Source organism: Trypanosoma rangeli (assembly GCF_003719475.1).
Source record: "Trypanosoma rangeli strain AM80 chromosome Unknown Tra_15.4_contig_00158, whole genome shotgun sequence".
NCBI lineage: Eukaryota > Euglenozoa > Kinetoplastea > Trypanosomatida > Trypanosomatidae > Trypanosoma > Trypanosoma rangeli.
Window position 1 is genome coordinate 23,167 of NW_021705895.1, and position 20,615 is coordinate 43,781.

Sequence of the window (20,615 nt, forward strand, 5' to 3'; positions counted from 1 at the left end):
AGTAACAGCCACGGGACCAATGACACACAAAAATAAGAAACACGCAACCCACAAGCAAGACACAAAACGTCACTCAAGTGTCTTATCCACGTAGCCAAAAAAAAAAAGAAGAGGCCTTGTTTTTTTGTTTTTTTTTTCTGCACCTGGCACCCATCTTCATTTCCAACCCACTCCCTCAAAGAACAGTGAGCAGGTTTCTCACCACGTCGATGAAAAGAGGCATTAAAAGAGGTGAAACAAAACGGAAATAGTTTTTTTTTGTCACTTTTCCACTTTCTCCACCGTACAGAAGCACAGCAACATGCAAACACACGCATGCATACATGCCGAGACGCACAAACAAGCACATATTTCCCTTAAACTCATGTATGCAAGTAGTTACATGTCTCCCCGGTCTCCTTCTACCTCCCGCAGTATCTTGTCCACCTCCTCCGCTGTACGCCCTGTGCCACCGCCCTTAATACGGAGCAGCTCCACGTCGAACTCAAGTGGAGAAAAAGGGGGAATCGATGTGCCCGCCCCCGCCTCACCGTAGCCCAATTCATGGGGAATAAAAAGGAGCCAGCGGTCACCCTCACGCATTAACTGCAGCGCCTCCGCCCAGCCCTTGATAACCCCGCTGGGGCGGAAACTGATGGGCCTTCCACGTTCCCGCGAGCTGTCAAAGACAGTCCCGTCACGAAGTTTTCCAGTGTAGTGGACCTCGCATTCATCATCCGCGGCAGCGGCACGCTTACCAGAGCCACGAGCAATGCGCCGAAAAACCAAGCCAGACGGAAGCGTGACAGCGCCGGCCTGAGCAGCCTTTTCTTTGATGAAGGCACGTCCAACGCGCTTTCGATAGTTATTGAGGCGCACCTCTGATGAAAGAGTTTCTCCACTCACCGTTAGCACAACGCTCATAGACAAAAGCATCAGTGCTGCCATGAGGCACAAGGTCGCCCTGGAATAAAACTTTCCTGTCTTTGTTGGGCGTAGCTGCATCTCCTCCGCTTTAGTGCCGCTGCTGTTGCAAGCAAAATAAAACCGTTATCTATATAAGTTTGTTTGACAAGCACGCTGAAGCAACATGGTGAGCGACCAAAAAAAAAAAAAAGAGCAGATACATATGCAAATATAAAGTAGAGCAAGCAGACAAAAAAAAAAACTATTGGCACAACCCACACTAAAATACCAAGACACACTTTGTTTTTTTAGGCAAACACCACCAGCAACACCACGAGTTGTCTCTATCTATCTTTTCTCTCCTCTCTCGTCCATTCCAATTTGCCACGCATCCTTTTTTTTTTTTTTGCCCCCAGTAAAAGAAGGATGAGAACAATATTACTGCGAGAGCGCTTTCTTTCTTGTTTACATCTCAACTGTATCTTACGGCAGTCGCCCTATGGCCAGGTCATCCACAGGAGCGTAAAACACGCGCTCCTCAAACGTGTCAACGGTGCGCCATATTAAGAAGGCACAGTCACCAATAAGAAAGTAGATAAAGTACTGGCCATCATGGCCTACGTACGAGCCAAAGGAGCGGCCAACAATACAGTGAAAGCGGGAGCCGTATTTGCTGTCCAGCTCGCGTTTAATAAACTGGGCGATGGCGGTTTGTTCATGCAAGCCCAATTCACGCAACGCATACGCGGCGCAATCTACGCAGTCTTGCTGAAGCTCCTGCGACATGGCGGATTCCTTCACTACCGCGATGGTGCCCGCCATGCTCTCCTGTCTTAACCCTCTCTCGTCCTGGTGTGGCCTATACAACTATATATATATATATATATATATTTCACCTTCCCTGTGTCTGAGCTAGCCGATGGACCGTTCTATACAACTGACGGAGACGCCTATTTCAGTGGCATGGATTGAAACGAGCATGTGGAAGTCAAAAAGGATAAAGACGCAGGCAAACCGCAGAACATATAGTCAAAAACAAAAACAAGGTGTGTGTGTGTGTGTGTATGCATATATAATATCCTCCTCTCTTTATCTCACAGCTTATAGCTAGCTGAAAGCAGCCTGCACATCATATGTGCAGTCTAGCCTGGTAAAACCTCACTGTCTCTGCAACAAAGTCCCCCAACGAGTCCAACTTCAACCACACCTTTCGCGCACAACGCGGAAACTTGACGACACTTATCGCGTTCAGTTCGCCCTCCGTGCGGCGTCCCGACTTCTGGCCATCACCGCTAGCACCCGCATCATCCTCTGCTTCTTCAGGCTGTCTTCCGTGTGTAACTGTCCCCTGAGCATCCGGCAGAAACGCACGCCACCAACCCCCACCTCGCACAGCCTCTCCACACAGCACATGTGGAATGCTGGTTTCAATGTGATGCGGCCACAAATACGATTGCGCCTTCACCTCCAAACGATTGCTGACATTGCTATCACTACCATCGGTGTTGGTTAACTCGTCAATGGTGATCGTCTCCCAAGACATACCGAAGGAAGAAGATGCGTTCGGACAAGAGGAAACAAAATGAGTCACTGCAGAAGAAACATCAGTGCTTTTATTGATGTCATACTTATCGTCAAGGGTCGCCACAAGTTCCATTCGCTTCCTCCACCTTTCTGAGCCTAAACCTGTAGGCGTGTAGTACCCGTCCCGATCTTTGTCATCCACAGCTTTATCACTTTCCGCTTCTTCAACAGAGAATGCACTGCTCCTTTCCCGTCCTGTGCGTTCAGCATCGTCTTGGTTGCCGCTCGCGGCAGCAGATTCCCTGTCATCCATGTTATTAGCCCTGCAACTGCTGGAGTTGATTCTGTCCCTGACAGCACGCCATAAACACCAAAGTTCCGCCGATTTTCGCGCCTCATCTTTCCTCTCCACTTCAAGGCGGCGGAGTTCCTCTTGTGCCCGTTGCTGCATATCGGGTGGGGTTGCTGGAGTTAAAAGACCCTCAAGCCACCGCCGTTTCTCCTCGCGCCTTGCCAGACGGCTCTGCTCTTTCGACAGCAAAGCCGTACGAACAAACTCTACTTCTCCACGGGAAGTGATCGTTGAAAGCCAAGACGGCGTCACCACCGCACGACCAGAATCCACAGAATCACAAGAGTCATTACCATCTGCTGAATTTGCTTCACTTGACAGCGACACCTCCCTGTCATTTTCTCCCACATCATTAATTTTGGGGATCTGCTGAGTGACTGTCTGCGGAATGATATACGCTCCCCTTCCCACCTCTAATGTGGCACTCACGTCTGGATCGTGTTCCTCCTTCACAAATACGGTCTGCGACCTATCCACAGCACTATCCTTGACACTTCCGTGCGGCAGCTGCACTGCCGGATTCGACACAGACGACAGTCTCTTTGGTTCAGTGATCTCCCTACATTCCTTGTGATGTCGGGTACGTTCCTGTGCAAGCGCCTCAAATTTGCCACGCAGCATTGGCATGAGTGTGAAGGCCACAGCCCCCGCAGTTTCATCGTCCAAGAAGGCGAGTGGGTAGGAACGCTGCAGCTCCTCTTCATGCTCCAGATAGAGCTTCTCCTGGTCTGCGAGAAACTCCTGCTCGGCCACAGACGGCTCCTCTACGTCCTCAGCAGAAACGATGGCGTGACGCAGAGAGTGCCGCACCGCCGTCCCTCGCACCCTGTCACTGTTCTTCCGCTTACGGTGAATGCGATCAAAGTGCTCCTTGTCATGCGCGCGCTGCATTTGAAAGCGTGCCCGTGCAGAGAACACTTCATCCTCATGGTGTGACATGCGCTCTAAGAGAAGCTGGCGAAAGTTCCGCATGGCGCTCTCATACACATCGCTAGTTGAACACAAAGGCCTCTTCTGCCTTCTGCGGTACTTCTTCTTTCCCACATTATCGTGTTCTGCTTCCCACATCCTTTGTTCTTTGTTCTTCTTATTCTCCCGTCCTCTCTCCCCCCACCACGACACGTTTTTCGTGCCTTTTCTTTGAGAAAAGGCAACGCTGTGTTGCTGGACACCGCCGCTTACTTACTCCACTCTGCAGAAAGAAGAAGACGGTGAGGCGTTTCTTCACTCATTACCTCAGAAAAGGGGGTAAAACAAAAAAAAAACAAATAAAACGCAAGGCGCCAACAATAACAGCAACGACGACGTTTCCTCCAATTTGAAATGACACAAGAAACATATACTTGCTTTAAAGTCCTCTTCTTTGCGGCAAAAGCAACCCCCGCACCAGCACCACTACTGGTACTTCAATTCGTTCATTTCACTTGGCTCGACTTAGGCCATTTTCTTCGATGGTCTGGCTGCGCCCACCTCAACTCACCCGTGCCGTATAGCACCGCCTCCTGCGGAAACGCAGCCACTCAGCTTTCGCAGTCAGCGTTGTGGGTGCATATGGAAGAGTTTCATGCGAGAGTGCCGACACTTCTCCGGCGTTGTAAACGGTAAAACTCCTCCTGACGACAAAATCATCTCGCTCATTGCCCCCATCACGTCCGCCGGCGACTTCCAATTGAAAACAGGTGCCAAAAAGTGGTCATAGCGCTTAGCAAACATTTCCCCGTAGTTTTCCATGAGTTCCCACCTCAGTCTATTTAGCTGGGATTCGTATTCTTCCCGTTCCAGCGCGCTCAGAGGCACCTGCAACACCCGTTCACGCTCGCGACTAAGACGCATGTCTTTAATCTCTTGCTGCAGTTGCTGAATTTGGTTAAGAAGCCGAGTCTTATGCTCTCGTTGCTGTGTGAGGGCCTCCTCGTACTCAGCCGTTGTCTGCTTCCTCCTTGCCTCCTCCGCGCGACGCTCCTTCTCCCGTTCAGCATGAAGCTGTTCGTACCGCTCCTTAAGAAGTCGCAGCGCCTCCTTCTCCTGTTGCTGCTCAAAAACCTGCAGATGCATGTTTTCCATATCAGCTTTATCAGACTCTTCAGCTGCTTGCCTGAGTTCGGAGGCGACCTGTTGCTGGTGTGTGACCTCTTCTTCTAGAGACCGGATTTTCTCCTCCATCCGCACACGTTCCTCCTCCTGCTCGCGGCGCACCTCCTCCACAATTTGAGCAAGGTCGTCAGCGTGCTCTCTCTGCCGGTTAATCTCCTCCTCCTGAAGCTCACAGAGATCCCTTAGGTCAGCACACTGCTGCTGCAACTGGTGAATTTCACCATCTGTTTCTCCCCCCTCTTCCGTCTGCGTCGCAGCCGCGTTGTACTGTTTGCCTGTCATCGCCATCACTATCTGCGACTTCTCTTCCCGTTCTCTTTGCAGCTCCGCAGTTTTCGCATCATGCAGTGCAATGACGCTGCGAAGGCCCTCCTCCGCCTTCCGCAGCGCCAATTCTCTTTGCTGCAACTTCTCATGCAGCCGCGTCATTTCCGTGCGCAGTTTTTCCACCACCGCCATTGATGTAACGGTCTCATGCGGCGTGCCAACGTGTCCTTCTGCCTCTGGTGTGTACGGTACGACAAGTTCCAGGCGAACAAACACCCCCTGTCCTGCCGGACACGAAAAATATGACTTCCCCATCACGCTGCCATCATTACGGCCGACGGCGCCAAACAACTCTATACCCGCCCACAAGCCAGGGGCAAAGTCCGTGGTTCCTACGAAGCGAAGCACACCGCGGCGCCTCTCCGTCTGGGGCGGCACCGGCAACACAGACACGAAGTCCGCCACTTTGCATCTGAGCATCTGCGTCATCCACGTCAAGAGCCACTACCTCCCTCAGTTGAGCGTCTATACATACGAAGATTGCGCACACACGCACAGCAACAAGAACACAACTTGAGGTGTTCCACCTCTCCACCCCATGCAAGATTCCACCTCCTTTACAGAGCGGCAGCAATGAGAGAGGTCACCGGCATCAGAAGGATTATGCGCACAAATCACACAGACCAAATGAGAAGCGTAAACAAAAAAGAAGAAGCAATAATAAGCTACAGAGATAATAATAATAAAAATGAAAATAGGAAAAATGAGGCGTGGAATTTTCGAAAACCTGCATCGCACACGTGCCTGGGAACTGCAGCCTTTTAACACCCAGACCGGGTTGTCTTCTTTCCAATACTTCGCGTTCGCTTCCAATTTCACATAAAACACACCGGAAGAACATACTCAGGGATACAAAGACACACAAAACACACATCAGCAGGGATTGCAAGAAACGGCAGGAGTGAACGAGTATATATATATATATATATATACTGTGTAATTCAGCAGCCATCCATTGTCCTCTCTTAACATGCGGAGGAAGATGTCACTTTAAACAAGGCCTTTCATTCTGTCAAACACACACACAAGGAAAAAGAATGATGACGAAGTGACACAGCTCAGCAGGAAGAGAGGAACTGGATCAAAAACAAAAAAAAAACGATGCGCACCTGTGTCTAAAGTGGCACGAGATCTGGCGTACCTTTCGCTCTGCGGATGAAGAGTTGTACTTCAAGTTTGCAGCGAACAAAACACAGAGAGAAACGAATCAGTTTCGCACAGTTCTTTTTGTGTCGACTTCTCCAAATTTCAAAGCACTCATCCACTATTTTTTTTTGTTTTGTTCTTCTTGGTTTTCTTGTCCTTTGAGAGATTACGTTGACGAGAAAGATTTTGAGTACCGCATAAGCCACTTGAGGGTCACGTCAATGTTCGTGTAACTCTTCGCACTTACGCTATAACACGCCGTCTCACGATCGACTGCAAGCTTCGACAACTGCAACTCCGATATGACAGTTTCTGCAGAGCATGCCCCTTCCAAGTCGTTTTTGTTGGCAAGAATAAGAAGTGGAATTCCAGCAAGAGAGGGCCGGCCCAGTAAATCGTGCAGACTATGCCTCGCCTCTTCAAAGGATGAAAGGTCCGCTGCATCCACAATAAACACAATACTCTGCACGCCACGGCAGTATCGTTCCCACATCCCTCGAAAGCGCGGCTGCCCGCCGATATCCCAGACCTTGATGCTGACGTTACCGCGAGTGACTTTGCGGGTGTTGAGGCCTATGGTGGGAATCGCGTCGTGCAGCTGCACGGACTCCTTTCCTTCCGTGATGGCTGCCAAGAAGGTCGTCTTGCCAGCCCCCTGGAGACCGACAAGCGTGACCTCCATCTCCAACTGCCAGAAGAGGCCCCGGAACCAGTTCAGTATCCAAGCTAAAAGTCTCATCATGCCCACCACCGCTCAACCGAAGAGCAACACCAAAATAGAAACAACCCTCAGACTGTTTTTAACTGGCACTCCCACCCATTGGCAGTGAGGCAGACAACACAAAAAACAATACGAAAAAAAAAACGAAAATCGCCAGCATACAGTGAACTCACGGTAGCAGACACTTGCAGAGGTGAAGCAAGAGGAGGATGGAAGAGGAAAGGCGGAAAAAACAACAACAGCACGAATGAATCACCCAATAAGCTGATCATCTCTCAATTCTTCCCTCCTCATTCGGGGGAGGCAAAAGACAAAAAAAAACTGTAAAAAAAAAGAAGTCACAAAAAACAACAACAACAACAACAACAATAACAACCTCCCCACAAATACAAAGAGAGAGAGAGAGAGAGAGAAATAGAGCAGAATGTCTGAAGAAACAGCCCCATCACCCGCCTGTATGCATGCACTCGACAGCAACGCTCCTCACCCTATTGTCGCGGTAAGAGGAAAAACTAGGAAAAAGTAGGGAGAGACATTAAGTCCTTCTCAGTGATGACGCTCTGGAGCCTTTTTTGGATTTCCAACATAAACACCGCTCGTCGTTGTTGCTCCAAATCTTCTTGCCTTTTGCGCTCCGAGATCTTCTGCTCGAGTTGCGCAATGTCATTGGAAAGTTTTGGTTTCACCGTCTCGTCAATGAAGGCAAACCTCGATTCGTACTTGCTTAGGCGAAGGCGAAAACTGAGAAGCTCATCCTGAAGCTGCCGGCGCCACTCCCGCTCCTTTTCCAGTTCGCTTTGTAGGGATTGCACAGCTGCTTGCTGCTTTACTTGCGCATCTGTGTTCTTCCGCATGGAATCAGATAGTTGACGTGTCTTCAGCAATAAAGTCCCCCTCATTGGGCAGCAATTCTGCTGATGAAACGTCTCCCCAGCTTTCATGAGAAGGGCAACACCCAGAGGGGAAGCACACATGTCTTGGCAGTGGTGTACCCTTCTTATCTTTTAGTTCTTCTTGTGCTGCTTCTGCTTTGTACATGACTTGACGGTGTGAATCAAGAGCAACTGTTCCTGTTATCATTAGCTGGCCGCACAAGGAGCGCAGTATTTCGAGAAACCTTGTATACTCCGCGTTGCAACACGGGCGCCAAGACATGTGACACTTCCAGCAGAGTTCTGGTTCCCGCCCTTCCCCAGTAAACAGATGTCCTTCGCCCTCAGCTTTCGCAGCCTTTGCGCGGAGTCCCTTCTGGTGGGGCGACATAATATCTAATACGCTTTTTGACAAACTCCGACGCATTGCTCCACAGACCTCCACTTCAGCTCTGTCAGGCCCCTCATGTATGCTACCCGCAGAGACAGTGTGCCCATCATCATCCTCAACCTCATTGGCAAAAGCGGATCCGCATAGAAAAAGGCGGTAGGCCAGCTGAAGTAGCTGTGCCACTTGAAAATCTATATCGTTTCCCAGCGGTGATTTTACTTCCCCCTTCATGTCACGCTTGGATGCTTTCCAATCCCATCTGTTGGCCTCCTCGTTGAGTAAATCATTCGCCTCCCGCTGTACTTGGTAGCAGCTTCCGTTACAGCGGGAGCCTGGTCCCCGTCCCTCCGGCATGTGCGCACATGCACAGTTTGCATGTGACGTTTTCGTTACGTTTTCTATCTGACACGTTTGAAGACCAAACCTACCGTCACGCTCCGTGCATGTTGATTCTTCCTTCTGCTCCTGCTCCTTCTCCCCTTCCACATGGTCATCCCCAGATACAGGTCGCATCATTCGCCCCACAGTATTCTCAAGCAGCATCTCCCAGCGAAGAAGTCTTTCCTCTGCAACTGCAGGAGTATTGGAATCTCGTTCAGCCAGTGTATCTTGAAAAATGCGGGGAAGGTCAACAACCAACTGTTTCATCTGAGCATGCATGGCGCGACGCAGCTTGCGATTATCGTCCACTGAACGTAAAAGAGTCTTTTGCAGTACTTGCGCCTTTTTTGTTGTTGTTGCGAGTTCTTTTCGTAACACGTCAATCTCCGATAATCGAGCGGATCTCCGTGACTCCAGCAGTGCAGCATCGCAGATGTCTGCTATCCTGACTGACCCCCTTAGCTCTCTATCACTGTCAGCTTGCTGAGAAGACATACTCGCCAGAAGCACACGCAACTGCGCATTTTCCTGCCGAAGACGACTTTGTTCCAGCAATACGTCGTGTATCATTGGACCCCCCGCTACAGGAGAAGGACCCAACTTCACGCCCTTTGCAGAGGTGGGGGATTCGCACAGACCAGAATCAAGTGGAGAAGTTTCAGTACCACAAGGAATTTCCGGTTGCTCCCATGATTTAGCAGTACTCTCGTCATGAAGACTGCTTATCCCTCCTTGTTGATCGTCGTAATCGCATCGACGAAGTTGCCGCATGGGAACAGAACGCATATTTCTTCCTGATGATGGCGCAATAGGGCTAGTTATTTTGGTCACTGCATCCACTCTTGAGCCTACAGGCTGTCGAACGGCCTGCACATCCGTCTGCCTGGACAGCACATCGCGGCCATTATACTGGTCACTACCCTCCTCCTCAACGAAGGCAACTTCAGACGGCGCCAACGGACTAACTGAGAACTCCTCCGCTTTCGGGTGCCTCGGCTCTGTTGTTTCTCTTCTTTCTGGAGAAGACCACAGTTGTCGCTCCACCCCATCTACTGTTTCTTCCAGGGCGTGAAAAGGTTCATGGCGTTGCCGTTCCAGGGAATACTGACAAAGAGACTGTATCCGTGTCGAGGTTAGAGTCAAGGTCTTGTGGAAATTGCTTATCCCATGCTCCGTACCACATGTAGGAGATACATGCTCTAATGTAGGGTCTGAAAAGACGCAGGGCTGGCTCAACTGGTTGGATGCGCGCTGTGCAAACAGAAATGCACTGCGGGCCTGATAGTATTGATCCCAACCGGAGTTAACACACACAATGAGTAGGCATTGACCAATTCCTGCAGCTATGCAGTCAAGAACGTTAGTATTTTTTGCCTCAGCACTCATCCAGCAACCACTATGCTCCATGGAGGTAGATGCAGTGCATGAGACACTTCTAGCGGCGTTCTGAGACTGGGTGGAGACGTTAGCACCCACAGACCTTGACTCAGAGCTGAACTGCCGACGTCGTTCCTTCGACAGACGCAAATTGCGTAAACTCCGCTCTAACTGATGACGGTAGTAAATGTTGGACTCAAACAGATAAAGTAGCAGTGGAGACTCTCGCAGCGGTACCCAAGACACCTTGTTTGTTGTCGATGTCGTTCCTGAGGATGACACATTTAGAGATAAAGCTGGCTTTGGCGGTTCCTTCGCTCGCTGCTCACGGGGATCCTCCTCAGCATCGGTCGCAGAAACTATTTCGTTTTGCCACTGTGTACAGGCCTGAAGTGCATTGGCAAGAGCCCCCAACTCTTGTGCTGCTTGCTTTCCATGTGCGGCAGCAGCACTGTCGGGGAGAAGTATGATATGAAACCTAGCCTCTAATGAGGAATCAGCCTTCTGCCGACCCCGTTCCTCCCCAGCTCGCGCGGAACGCATCTTCCCACGTCGCGACGCTCCTAGGCCCTGTTTCGGGTGCTTTGAAATGGTAAACGTGAGCACCAAGGTGGACTTCACGGCGTGGTCTTCCCTCTCTGCGCTTGTACGCAACGCTCGTGGAGAGTCGATGCGTTGCAACGCACGCAGAAGGCACGTGGATATGCTGTCCCGACCCTCCAACAGTTGTCTTGTGGGCTCAACAAAATCTATGCCCTTCGGTTCATTCAGTGAGCGTCGTGGCTCCTCCCGCTTCAGCCGCTGCAGTTGAAAACTGTCATGCATAACGGCGTTAGGGTCCAGGACATCTCCTACCCCCCATGCGTGGTATAAATCTACAAGTGAGAAGCAAACCTCACATGTATTCTTCTCTGACGTCTGTGTTTCCGTGGCATTTGTTTCCTGAAGCAACGCCAGGGCGACAGCCTTGGCAAGATGCAGAAAGAGTGCACGGCGTTCCGTAGCGGAGCGACTACCATAAATAAAAACCGTTCGACTCATCAGCCACGTCTTCTGACAAATTTTCTGATGCTCGCTTGCAGACGCATTCTCTAACCCCCTTCTTTGAAAAATAACAGGTTCATCAGAATCCGCGGCAACCGGGTTTGTTGACGCTAGCAGTCGACTTTGCATTTCTGCATCGTTGCTACTCGTAGAGAGAAAAAAACCACGACAAAGATCATACAGCAAAGGGGCCACCTGCGTTACGAAGATACTCCCATGGTGAGGACTGATTGTAATGTGGCCAAAGCGAAAACGGGTTCCCGTCTCATACGACTCATGCGCAGCGTCACGCGCGTACTTTAGTGAGGCCTCAGTGGAGATGAGGGAGGCCTCACACGTAAGCTCGTTCACGATGAGGCAGCGATTCGGCAGGTGTTGCTCACTCTCACGATCGCGTCGCTGCGGCAGCGTTATGTGCAGGGCAGTGAGCATTAAACCTGCAGTGTGTCGGTCATGGAGCGTTTTCGCTCTCCCTTGAGCTGTCAAGACAGCCCCGCTGTTGTTGTTGTTGTTGTTGTTGTTGTTGTTTGCGCTCGTCTTCCCAGCAGACGGCGGGAGGCAAAGAGCGGCAAAAGACTTCGAGTGCAAGAAACTGAAGGAAGAAGCAGTGCAAGCCACACACGCAAGCAATCGCGATGAGGTGCGACGCACAGAAGTCACACGCAAGCAGGATCCCGCGGTGGCAGCGGTGATGCATCTAAAAAGGAATGAAAAACAGTGAACGAAGGGAAGGTCCCTAAATACGAATCCACAGCGAACAGTGAAAGGAGAAAAAAAAAAGCAAGGCATAATAATAATTAAAAAAAAACAGCTAGATCAGCGAACACACCTGCTAGACACACGGCATCTTCCACAAGGCACTGGGATCAAAGAGACACATGGCAAAACATCTTCCCCATTCAACGTGCTGCACTCACCTGCGCAATCTGTCGCCCGCCCACATGCAAACAAAGGTGGATAAAATACAAAAAAATTTCGCTGGCTCTCATCCCCACATCGCAGTGTGACGACAGAGAAGATTTGTTCCCCTTTCCCCTCATGCTTTATGGGGTGGTGTTCTCCTCACTTCGCGGCCCCATAACCGCCACCACTGTTGTTCCCGCCTTCCTTCTTGAAGTTGGAGAGGAAGTTCATTGACGTCACTGTGCTACGAGCTGCCTTGGCAAAACGTGTGCCGAAACTCTCCTCCGCTGTTTCTGCTGGTACGATCATCCCCGTTGATAGCCGTGGTGTTGTTGTTGTTACTGCTGCCGCTGCTGTCGTCGTCGTTGCCGTTGATTGCGCATTACCGCCGTTTCCAGCACGGCTGACCAAACTGTTGAACGCATTCGAAAACCCGCCGCTCAAGGACTGTTCAGACGTGTTTGCTGCAGTTGGCAAGAAAAAGTTCGAAAAATTGAGTCCTCCCGAAGCGGTGGCGCCTGCTACCGAGGATTGACCTGTAGTGCCCGTTGCGATGCCAAGTGAAGCTTCGCGCTGCCGATCACGCCTTGTGGCCTCCACCACACCCCTCTTGGAAAGATGTGCGATCCACGGCCTGACATCCTCCCGCTTTCGCCCTTTCAACTCCACAAGTCGTACAAAGTTCTGAATAGAGCGATCTTCAGGCAGCATGGCCTCGTAGTAGACATCCACAAACGAATCCACCGAGGCATCTAGTTGCAAAACCTTTAGGGCGCGATTTAACCGGTCAAACTCCCGTCGCACAAGTTTCATGTATCCTGTTAAATGCGCTGGAGCAATGCGGTCAGGATCATTATAGTTTGGAAGCTGCAAAAAAGTTCGCTCAAACGCAGCGGAGTCAACACGCATCAAACCCAGCGCAAAGTCCGGTGGCAGCCGACGCATGCGATACAAGGTGTCAGTAAACATGGGGATGACGCTATGTGCCACCTTATCAAGAAGAAAGCGTAAAATTGAAGACGGCAAGACCACCGAGCACACCAAAACCATATCGTGCAGCACAGTGCTCATGGAACGGATAGTTGCGGATTCGTCATGAATATCTTGTTCCTCGCTTCGACGGTTGACAAATACAGCATTGCCGTATTCTACAAGAAAGGGCGTCAAGTTTAGCTCTGTTCCTTGCAGGATGCATTGAATCGCCTTACTGTAAAGGGTAGAGAAGGCCTCGGTGACTCGGTCAAAACCGACTTCCTTCGCGGGAGTCTCGCCACGGGTGCAGACCTCGTCTCCCAAATCACGGATTGTAGACTGACAGAGGTCCGCCGTGTTGACGATGATGCACGCGCGACGCATATCTTCTTTGGAGATTGCAGGGCTAGGAAGCAGCGTTGCAACCGTTTCCGCAAAACGGATGAGGTGCTTGCGCCAGACAGCCGCCATGTCCAACAACACATCCTGCTGCGAAATGCGAATAGTACGCTTGAGGCTCTCCTTGATAAAAATAAAGAGATCTTCTGCCACAGGAAGTATGGCACCAACACGAATATCAGTCTCACTGTTCCACCCAGGCACAGCCGCACCCACCACGGCACTTGAACTGCCGGAGTTGCCTCTCTCCACCTCTGTGAAGGACCCCATGAAGGAATGTGAAAGGGCGTCATCCATCAGTTTGTCTTCGTTCCGCACAAAGAGGTCCATGTGCGCCTTAAAGGAGGAGAGAATCATGCCGTTGTACCTGTAATCCGGGAGCTCGCTACGCCCCGGAAATTCCTCCTTCCACGCCATCATCCGGGTGAGGTCACGCTCAATGTCAATTGTCTTTTGCAGGACATACGTCAGTACCACTACATCAATGTTACCAGCGGCCCCATGAAGAAGACAGTCAAGCTCCGTTTTTGTGCGAAGGCAAAACGTTACACAAAGCTCCTGCGGAACACACCAGTGACGTGGAAAAACACTGAGGAAAAGTCCTTTGTTTTGCTCCAGAAGATTACGAATGTAGACATACCGTCGTTCCGTGCGTTCCAATTTTGCGTCCTCTGATCCACGCTTAAAGCGCAGCGAGTACACCTCCAACATTTTCTCGATAAATTGGTCGCGTATCTTCCGAATACTTTCCTTCCCAAGTAGGTCTACCACCGCACAGGCCTCCGCCATCAGCGTTTCATCCAGAGAATCCAGAGAAATATCTCCAAACACCGTGTGACGAATGTAATGTTCCATCTGTCGGCATAATTGCGCCTGTTTATCGTTAATTTCCCTCACTTTAGGGAGTTTGTTCATGCTTTCAAACATGGCAGAATACTTCTGCGCCTCCATCAGCGCGTCACGGCACTGAATAAACTTGCGACTCTCAAATGAGGTGGAAAGGGCCTGTAGCTGCAGCATCCACAGCTGCATCGAACGTAGGGTGTTGATGCTTACAGTGAGGTTGTTTTTCGCCGTGTCCAACTCACGAATGTGATGGCAAAGCTCACGGACGGTATCTTCACTCTTGGCCGTTCTCGCCTTAATATCAGAAACGCGATCGTAAAGTGCGACCACGGCGGCCTTTGCATTATGAAGTTCCTTGTCCGCGGTGGCGGCATTGGTCGCCTGAGCCTCAACGGCCTTCAAAAGATCGTTTTCTGTCTTCGTCAGGCGGACGGTCATCTCTTCCATAAAGGCAGGGAGTGCGGCAAGGCTGGACTCATCCGGAAATCGGTTGTTGAGGTACCCCACAGGATCAAAGTCTGGCTCGTCAAACGGGTCACGTGGGGGGCACACCTCCGCAAGTGCCTTTTCAACGGCGTCACTGAACCGCACTGGGGGCATGCCAGCCGGAAACAGTATATATATATATATATATAGAGAGAGAGAGAGAACTAACTAACAAGCGATGAAGAGGCATGGTAGGACCCACAAAGAATTATACATGTAAGCATACATGGCGTCAACGCACACGTCTCATCTCGTGCCATATTTAATCAGCGCGTTTTACACGCATATATATATATATATATATATATACATAAATAATGTGCGTGAAGTAAAACTCCTAAAGTAGCACCCATTAATCTGGTAAAACAAACAAACAAACAAGCAAACAAACATCAGCACCAAAAGCAAACGAGAGACATGAAACGCACACGCGTCTATTCACAAATATGTCTTACGTTTACGCACTAAAAACTTCAAAAAAAAACAACAACCAAGGAAACTCACCACTAATAATAATAATAATGGCGCGCCTTGTGTGAATATCTCCACCAGTGCTTCTACCAGTTTGTACCAGCGTAAGAAGAATCTGTTGTTCTGCATTGCGCCATAGTTTTTTTTTCCTCTTTTTCTTTCGCTTCCTTGCTTATTCTTAATATATGCCTTCCTTCCCCCACTCACCGTTGTTTCATGATTACAAAGGAAACGCCATGGGGTTAGGAAACATGGCCCTTAGCAGCGCCTTTCATCCACTTGCATTCGTGGGTTCAACCTTCTTTTTAATTCTCCTGATTTCCTTATTATTATCACTATTATTTGTTGTCATTGCTTTCTCTCTTTTCTATTCATTGCATATACCTCCGGGTGGGAAAAGAAGAGCACCCACATGCGCAAACCACGTGCATTCTTGTCTCCCCTCATTCACTGCGTCCTTTCCAATTCACTCTCGCAATATCTCCATCTTGTTGTTGTACCTATTTTTTTTTTTCATTCACTTACTTTCGTGTGGCGTAGTCCTCCGTCATGCGGTTCACCTCACGCTGGACGTGCTCCTTATAGTCAGCAATGTCGCCATCAAACTTGCGGCAGTTGCCCTTGTCCACAATCCAAATCTCATCCGCAATCTGCGCAATGAGACGGAGATCGTGTGACACCACCACGACAGCCCCCTCAAAGCAGTTGACTGCGTCCGCCAAGGCGTCTATAGACTCAATATCCAGGTGGTTAGTCGGCTCGTCAAGAATCATTAGGTGGGGAGTTTTAAATGCCATCCACGCAAACACCACGCGTGACTTCTGCCCATCTGAGAGCGTAGACATGGGCGTCATTTGCATCTTGCCAGAGACCCCGAAACGTCCGAGGGCACTGCGCAGAATAGTTGGGTCGGAGATAGTGGGATATTCGTGACCCATCCATTCAAGCGGGGTTAGGGACATGTCAATTTGGTCTACAAAATGCTGGTGAAAGCGGGCAATTACACAGTGTGCGTTCTTGGCCACATAACCCGAAGTTGGCTCCAGTTCCCGACACATCAATTTTGTCAGTGTCGTTTTGCCAGCACCATTGGGACCTACAAGGCAGATGCGCGACTCCATGTCGATTCCAAGTTCAAGATCCTCAAAGAGAGGTTTGTGGCCAGGGTAGGCAAAGGAAACCTCACGAAATTGCAGCATCGGTGGTGGTAGTGGACCGGCGCAGGGAAATCCAAAGTTTACTTGCCGATCTTTGGCTACGGACTCGGTGAGGCCACCACGCACCATACGGGCAAGCGTTTTCTCCTTGGACTGCGCCTGTCGAGCAAGTTTAGCACTGCCATGCCCAAATCGGGCGATATATTCCTTCATACTTTTAATTTGATTCTGCTCCCACTGAAACTGACGCATCTGGTTGCTCTCCTTCTCCGCGCGTGTAATACAGTACTGGTCGTAATTGCCATCATAGTATGCCAGTCTGCCACGGCCCATGTGAGCCACTTTTGTGCAAACGTTATTCATAAAATCCTGCGAATGAGACACCATAAAGAGAATTTTTTTGAACTTGGAGAGATAACTCTCGAGCCACACCACGGCCTCAATGTCAAGGTGATTTGTGGGCTCGTCCAGCAGGAGGACCGTCGGGTTAATAAAGAGAGCTTGCGCCAATGAGATACGCATGCGCCAGCCACCAGAAAACGACTTCGTTGGCCGCCGTTGCATCTCCGGTGTGAACCCCAAGCCAAACAAAATTTTTCCTGCACGTGCCTCCGACGTGTCGGCGTCAAGTTCATCCAGTCTCTTGTAAATGTCGTCCATGCGCACGTTCACCGCCGCGTCTTCCTGGTCTGCAAGTGCCAACTCCTCCAACTCCTTTTCTAAGTGTTCCTTTTCCTTGTCCACAGACACCACGGCTTCAAGCGCCGTGACATCTGACGCTTCCACTTCGTGTGAGACAAAGTAGCGATCCACATGCTTTGGAAAGGGAATCTCGTTAAACCCAAGCACCTTCAGTAAGGTGGACTTCCCACATCCATTGGATCCCACCAGACCGTAGCGATGCCCAGCCACAAGGTTTAGCGTCGCGTTCTCTAGAATGGACACACCTTGATAGCTGATGTCAATCTTTTCAACAAGGATGTCGCTTACGCCATCACGAAATACGGGATTTGCAAAAGACACCATGGCCCCTGAACTCTGAGGCTCTTCTTCTTCAGCATTGGCCCGCAACTCCGACAATTTTTGCTGCTGCGGCTGTTCCGCCGCTGCCGCTGCTTCCTGCTTCTTCTTTAGATATTTTGGCTTCCCCATTATGATAATAATTATTTAACCCCTTTTATCGGCAACCTTTTTTTTTTTTAACGTGTGTGTGAGTGTGCGTTGTTTGACTGTGTGTGTGATGTGTGTTATATGTTTTGTATGCTTACCACCTCTAAAGAAATCCCGCGTACCGACTTGGGGCCAGCACAAATAGACTGTTACAGTTGGGGAGTGAACTCAGTGGTGCCATGGAGGGAAAGAGGGCAAGAGGGAAAGAGGGGGGGAGAAACACAGCAGCGAGGCGCGGTGGAATTTCCAAAGCCGAAGCCAAGCGACAGCTTCTTAGTCGCGGGAGGCAAACAAGCAAATTAACAAATGACAGAAATATAGATAGATGCGAGCGTAGGATTTCCAAAAAGGAAAAAAAAAGGATCATGACTCAATTTCTTTTTACCTGAGCGGTGGTATAAATGCAACGAAGAAGAAAAGCGAAAACAAGACAAGAAAGTGTAAACACTCCTCTTCACCTTTTATGTTGTCAACCCAAACGTCTTCTTGTCGTTACCGCCTTGCTGCCGTTTATTCAAGCAAAAACCATACGTCTAACGATGCATATCCCCTACGTACCTAATTACGGTCCGTCACCGCCATCTTTCTTTTTTCCGCTTCATGCCGCTTCTGCTCCTGTTCACTCGCGCGCAGGCGTTTAAGTTCCCGCTTTCTCCGCTCCGGCAAGTCTTTTATGTACGAGCGATGTGACATGGGAATCCACCGCTCGGGGTCAAAGCGGGCATCCAAGTTCTTCGGCGGACGCCGCATTGGGCGGCGCCGCGCCCGTTTCACCTTGGCGTTATTACCGTTGCCATCATCGTTGTCAAGTGTCACACGATGGTACCCAAGTGCCTCAATGCTATGCCGTGATGGTTGCTGCGATTCAATCTCGGCGATAGCTGATAAAGACATTTTCCTGTCCGTATGTGTACCAGTAAATCCAGCCTCAGGAATCGCCTCCATGCATGCCCGTGCCCCCTGCATGTCATAGTGCGAAAGGCACAACGCCAAAAGCGCCCTAGCCTCCTTGTCATCCTGCAGCACTGGCAAAGCACCCTGCGTGGCGCGGATGACATCCACGGCGTCTGCGTTCAGTCCCCTTGCCGTCAAGAATTGCACTGCCCAGAAAAGGATCGGCTTCACAACAGCGATCCCTTTCGGTGCGGCGGCAGCAAACTCAGTAAGCAGCTGCTTTGCCCCCTTCACGTCGCCCAATTGAACCTTCCATGTTGTCAGGGTCATCAACGTACACGGCTTTTTCAGGATATCATCTGGAGCAGCCGAAAGAGACTCAATGGCATGTTCAAGATCCCCATTTTCAAGAAAAATCTGTGCGGCGATCAGTGGCAGCAATTTCCCTACTGAAGGATCTCCTTGTTGTTGCTGCTGCTGCTCCCTCTCCTGACGTTGCTGCGCCCCAACGCTTTGCTGGTAGCTCTTCAGGTACTCCGTGAGATTCTTGTAGTCTGACTGGCGCTTCTTCTTACTATCGCGAACTGCCAGCGCCAGCTTGAGTGAATGCGTGAGATCAGAATCCGGGTATTCATTGGCAAGAAGTTCCACTTGGCGCCTCAATGCATTGAAATTTCTGGTATGCAACAGAAGCATCGCCGTGTTATACCGCACCAACAGACGCTGCCGGGATGTCAATCGATTATTCACTGCCGGATTCTGCGCCGCCTTGAGCTTACGATGCGTGTCGAAAAAGTCGCGATGGCGATGAATGGCTGTCCAGTTGATTGACGCCACCGCAAGAGTGACGGCAGACAAGGGGCGATACCGCAGCACCAAATTAAGCAGGGCAGCTGCCTTCTCTTCATCATGCATGGCGTAGTGTACATACGCCGTCTGAACCCAGATGCTAGCGACATCATTAAAAAAGGCACGCTCCGGCGAGCCCTTAATATCCAACAACGAGCGAAGCTCCATGTCGCTTTTGGAACAGGCATCCTGAAACGACCGCAGGCGGCTCGTGGGATAGGCTCGTGCACAGAGCGACTCAGCCTGTTGTAGCGTCTGCAGCGCAGCAGCGTAGTCCTGCACCACCAGCTGTGCCGTCGCCGCATTGTACAATAAATCTGCGGTCTTTTCGTCCGCCGCCCGCACAATCGCCTGAGTCTTTCGCGCGTCGATAGCGGAACAGGCAGCAGCGTAGTTAGTCAGTAACTCCGTCTTTTCATGCTCGTCCCGAAATTCCCCCTTCGCCAGCAACGCCTCGTAGATGCGGGCGGCGGCCCCGTACTCCTCAAGATGATAATGCACTTGCGCAAGAAGATGCTGCGAAGGCACGTGTTCCGCCGTCTGCGGGGCGTCGTTCAACAGGACACATCGTGCCTGGTGGTGGTCTAGCGCCCTGTACAGGCAGTAGGCCTTCTGGAAAGCGTAGTCCTGTGAGGACCGGAGCAGTGCAGGGTCCACAGCAGCAATCTGCTCAAGCACGGTAAGCGCTGAGGCGTGTTTGTCCTGATGCAAAAGACAAACAACTTTACAACGGAGGGCAAACACATGTTTGGAATTCACTGATAGAATCTTCTCAATTGCCGCGAGTATCTTCGGTGCGTCACTGCCATCCGCCAAAACGCGCTCCAGCTGTTTCTCCCACTTGGCCACGTCCGTCATAGTCGCCAGAGCAAAACGTGTAAATATTGTGTGTCTGCGTGCACAGTCTTCGTGTCCGCGTGATATAACTACGAAAGTCTCGCAAACAGGCGAAGCAAAAACAAAAACAAAAAACACCGCACCGCGGTCCTACACGCACAAAAGTGAGAAGACGGATGAAACAACGGTAAGCACACAGTTAACACAAGGTCAAAAAGTAAAAATAAAACAAATAAAAAAAAATGTCCAAGAGAGGCACTCACAATTGCCCACAGCATAGGAAGCAGGAAATGTAAAATAAAATAAAAAACACTCACCACTCGTCAACCAAAAAGATAAAAAAAAAAAAAACTACTGCGTTACGCCCGCAACCCCACCAACACAGTCACCACAAGTATGAGTCAGCTACAGCCAACAACAATAACGATACGACCATTTCATTCACCAGCAATAGCCCCAATACGGCGGAGAGAACGCCAGCAACTTATCTTGCCAACGCAGAAACAAAGAAAAAAAA

The 20,615-nt window shown here is 50.3% G+C and overlaps 10 protein-coding genes across 10 annotated transcripts, besides 14 other annotated features; all 10 read right to left on the reverse strand.

Annotated features, from left to right (window-relative positions):
- Window positions 1-378: 378 nt before the first annotated feature.
- TraAM80_05064 (macrophage infectivity potentiator, precursor) lies at window positions 379-984 on the reverse strand (the record flags this gene model as incomplete). The annotated part of the gene is made up of 1 exon (XM_029381959.1): window positions 379-984. The coding sequence occupies one exon, from the start codon at window positions 982-984 to the stop codon at window positions 379-381; it is 606 nt and encodes a 201-aa protein (XP_029238346.1).
- Window positions 985-1,368: 384 nt separating this feature from the next.
- Window positions 1,369-1,707, reverse strand: TraAM80_05065 (dynein light chain; the record flags this gene model as incomplete). The annotated part of the gene is made up of 1 exon (XM_029381960.1): window positions 1,369-1,707. One exon carries the CDS (start codon window positions 1,705-1,707, stop codon window positions 1,369-1,371), a length of 339 nt encoding a protein of 112 aa, XP_029238347.1.
- Window positions 1,708-1,745: 38 nt separating this feature from the next.
- Window positions 1,746-1,776: a microsatellite.
- Window positions 1,777-1,931: 155 nt separating this feature from the next.
- Window positions 1,932-1,952: a microsatellite.
- A 62-nt stretch (window positions 1,953-2,014) lies between these two features.
- On the reverse strand, window positions 2,015-3,829 carry TraAM80_05066 (transcription factor IIA alpha-beta subunit; the record flags this gene model as incomplete). The annotated part of the gene is made up of 1 exon (XM_029381961.1): window positions 2,015-3,829. One exon carries the CDS (start codon window positions 3,827-3,829, stop codon window positions 2,015-2,017), a length of 1,815 nt encoding a protein of 604 aa, XP_029238348.1.
- Window positions 3,830-4,011: 182 nt separating this feature from the next.
- Window positions 4,012-4,035: a microsatellite.
- Window positions 4,036-4,294: 259 nt separating this feature from the next.
- On the reverse strand, window positions 4,295-5,611 carry TraAM80_05067 (uncharacterized protein; the record flags this gene model as incomplete). Its single annotated transcript, XM_029381962.1, has 1 exon — window positions 4,295-5,611. The coding sequence occupies one exon, from the start codon at window positions 5,609-5,611 to the stop codon at window positions 4,295-4,297; it is 1,317 nt and encodes a 438-aa protein (XP_029238349.1).
- A 227-nt stretch (window positions 5,612-5,838) lies between these two features.
- Window positions 5,839-5,887: a microsatellite.
- Window positions 5,888-6,092: 205 nt separating this feature from the next.
- Window positions 6,093-6,114: a microsatellite.
- Window positions 6,115-6,494: 380 nt separating this feature from the next.
- Window positions 6,495-7,067, reverse strand: TraAM80_05068 (ADP-ribosylation factor family; the record flags this gene model as incomplete). Its single annotated transcript, XM_029381963.1, has 1 exon — window positions 6,495-7,067. The coding sequence occupies one exon, from the start codon at window positions 7,065-7,067 to the stop codon at window positions 6,495-6,497; it is 573 nt and encodes a 190-aa protein (XP_029238350.1).
- Window positions 7,068-7,395: 328 nt separating this feature from the next.
- Window positions 7,396-7,425: a microsatellite.
- A 16-nt stretch (window positions 7,426-7,441) lies between these two features.
- Window positions 7,442-7,473: a microsatellite.
- An 88-nt stretch (window positions 7,474-7,561) lies between these two features.
- On the reverse strand, window positions 7,562-7,903 carry TraAM80_05069 (uncharacterized protein; the record flags this gene model as incomplete). Its single annotated transcript, XM_029381964.1, has 1 exon — window positions 7,562-7,903. The coding sequence occupies one exon, from the start codon at window positions 7,901-7,903 to the stop codon at window positions 7,562-7,564; it is 342 nt and encodes a 113-aa protein (XP_029238351.1).
- A 4-nt stretch (window positions 7,904-7,907) lies between these two features.
- TraAM80_05070 (uncharacterized protein) lies at window positions 7,908-11,546 on the reverse strand (the record flags this gene model as incomplete). Its single annotated transcript, XM_029381965.1, has 1 exon — window positions 7,908-11,546. The coding sequence occupies one exon, from the start codon at window positions 11,544-11,546 to the stop codon at window positions 7,908-7,910; it is 3,639 nt and encodes a 1,212-aa protein (XP_029238352.1).
- Window positions 11,547-11,611: 65 nt separating this feature from the next.
- Window positions 11,612-11,642: a microsatellite.
- Window positions 11,643-12,176: 534 nt separating this feature from the next.
- On the reverse strand, window positions 12,177-14,834 carry TraAM80_05071 (vps53-like domain protein; the record flags this gene model as incomplete). The annotated part of the gene is made up of 1 exon (XM_029381966.1): window positions 12,177-14,834. The coding sequence occupies one exon, from the start codon at window positions 14,832-14,834 to the stop codon at window positions 12,177-12,179; it is 2,658 nt and encodes an 885-aa protein (XP_029238353.1).
- Window positions 14,835-14,849: 15 nt separating this feature from the next.
- Window positions 14,850-14,869: a microsatellite.
- Window positions 14,870-15,004: 135 nt separating this feature from the next.
- Window positions 15,005-15,029: a microsatellite.
- Window positions 15,030-15,083: 54 nt separating this feature from the next.
- Window positions 15,084-15,112: a microsatellite.
- Window positions 15,113-15,712: 600 nt separating this feature from the next.
- Window positions 15,713-17,500, reverse strand: TraAM80_05072 (ATP-binding cassette protein subfamily F, member 2; the record flags this gene model as incomplete). Its single annotated transcript, XM_029381967.1, has 1 exon — window positions 15,713-17,500. The coding sequence occupies one exon, from the start codon at window positions 17,498-17,500 to the stop codon at window positions 15,713-15,715; it is 1,788 nt and encodes a 595-aa protein (XP_029238354.1).
- Window positions 17,501-17,552: 52 nt separating this feature from the next.
- Window positions 17,553-17,596: a microsatellite.
- A 480-nt stretch (window positions 17,597-18,076) lies between these two features.
- Window positions 18,077-20,119, reverse strand: TraAM80_05073 (putative signal recognition particle protein; the record flags this gene model as incomplete). The annotated part of the gene is made up of 1 exon (XM_029381968.1): window positions 18,077-20,119. The coding sequence occupies one exon, from the start codon at window positions 20,117-20,119 to the stop codon at window positions 18,077-18,079; it is 2,043 nt and encodes a 680-aa protein (XP_029238355.1).
- Window positions 20,120-20,310: 191 nt separating this feature from the next.
- Window positions 20,311-20,341: a sequence feature (A-rich).
- Window positions 20,342-20,427: 86 nt separating this feature from the next.
- Window positions 20,428-20,449: a microsatellite.
- The last annotated feature ends 166 nt before the right edge of the window (window positions 20,450-20,615 follow it).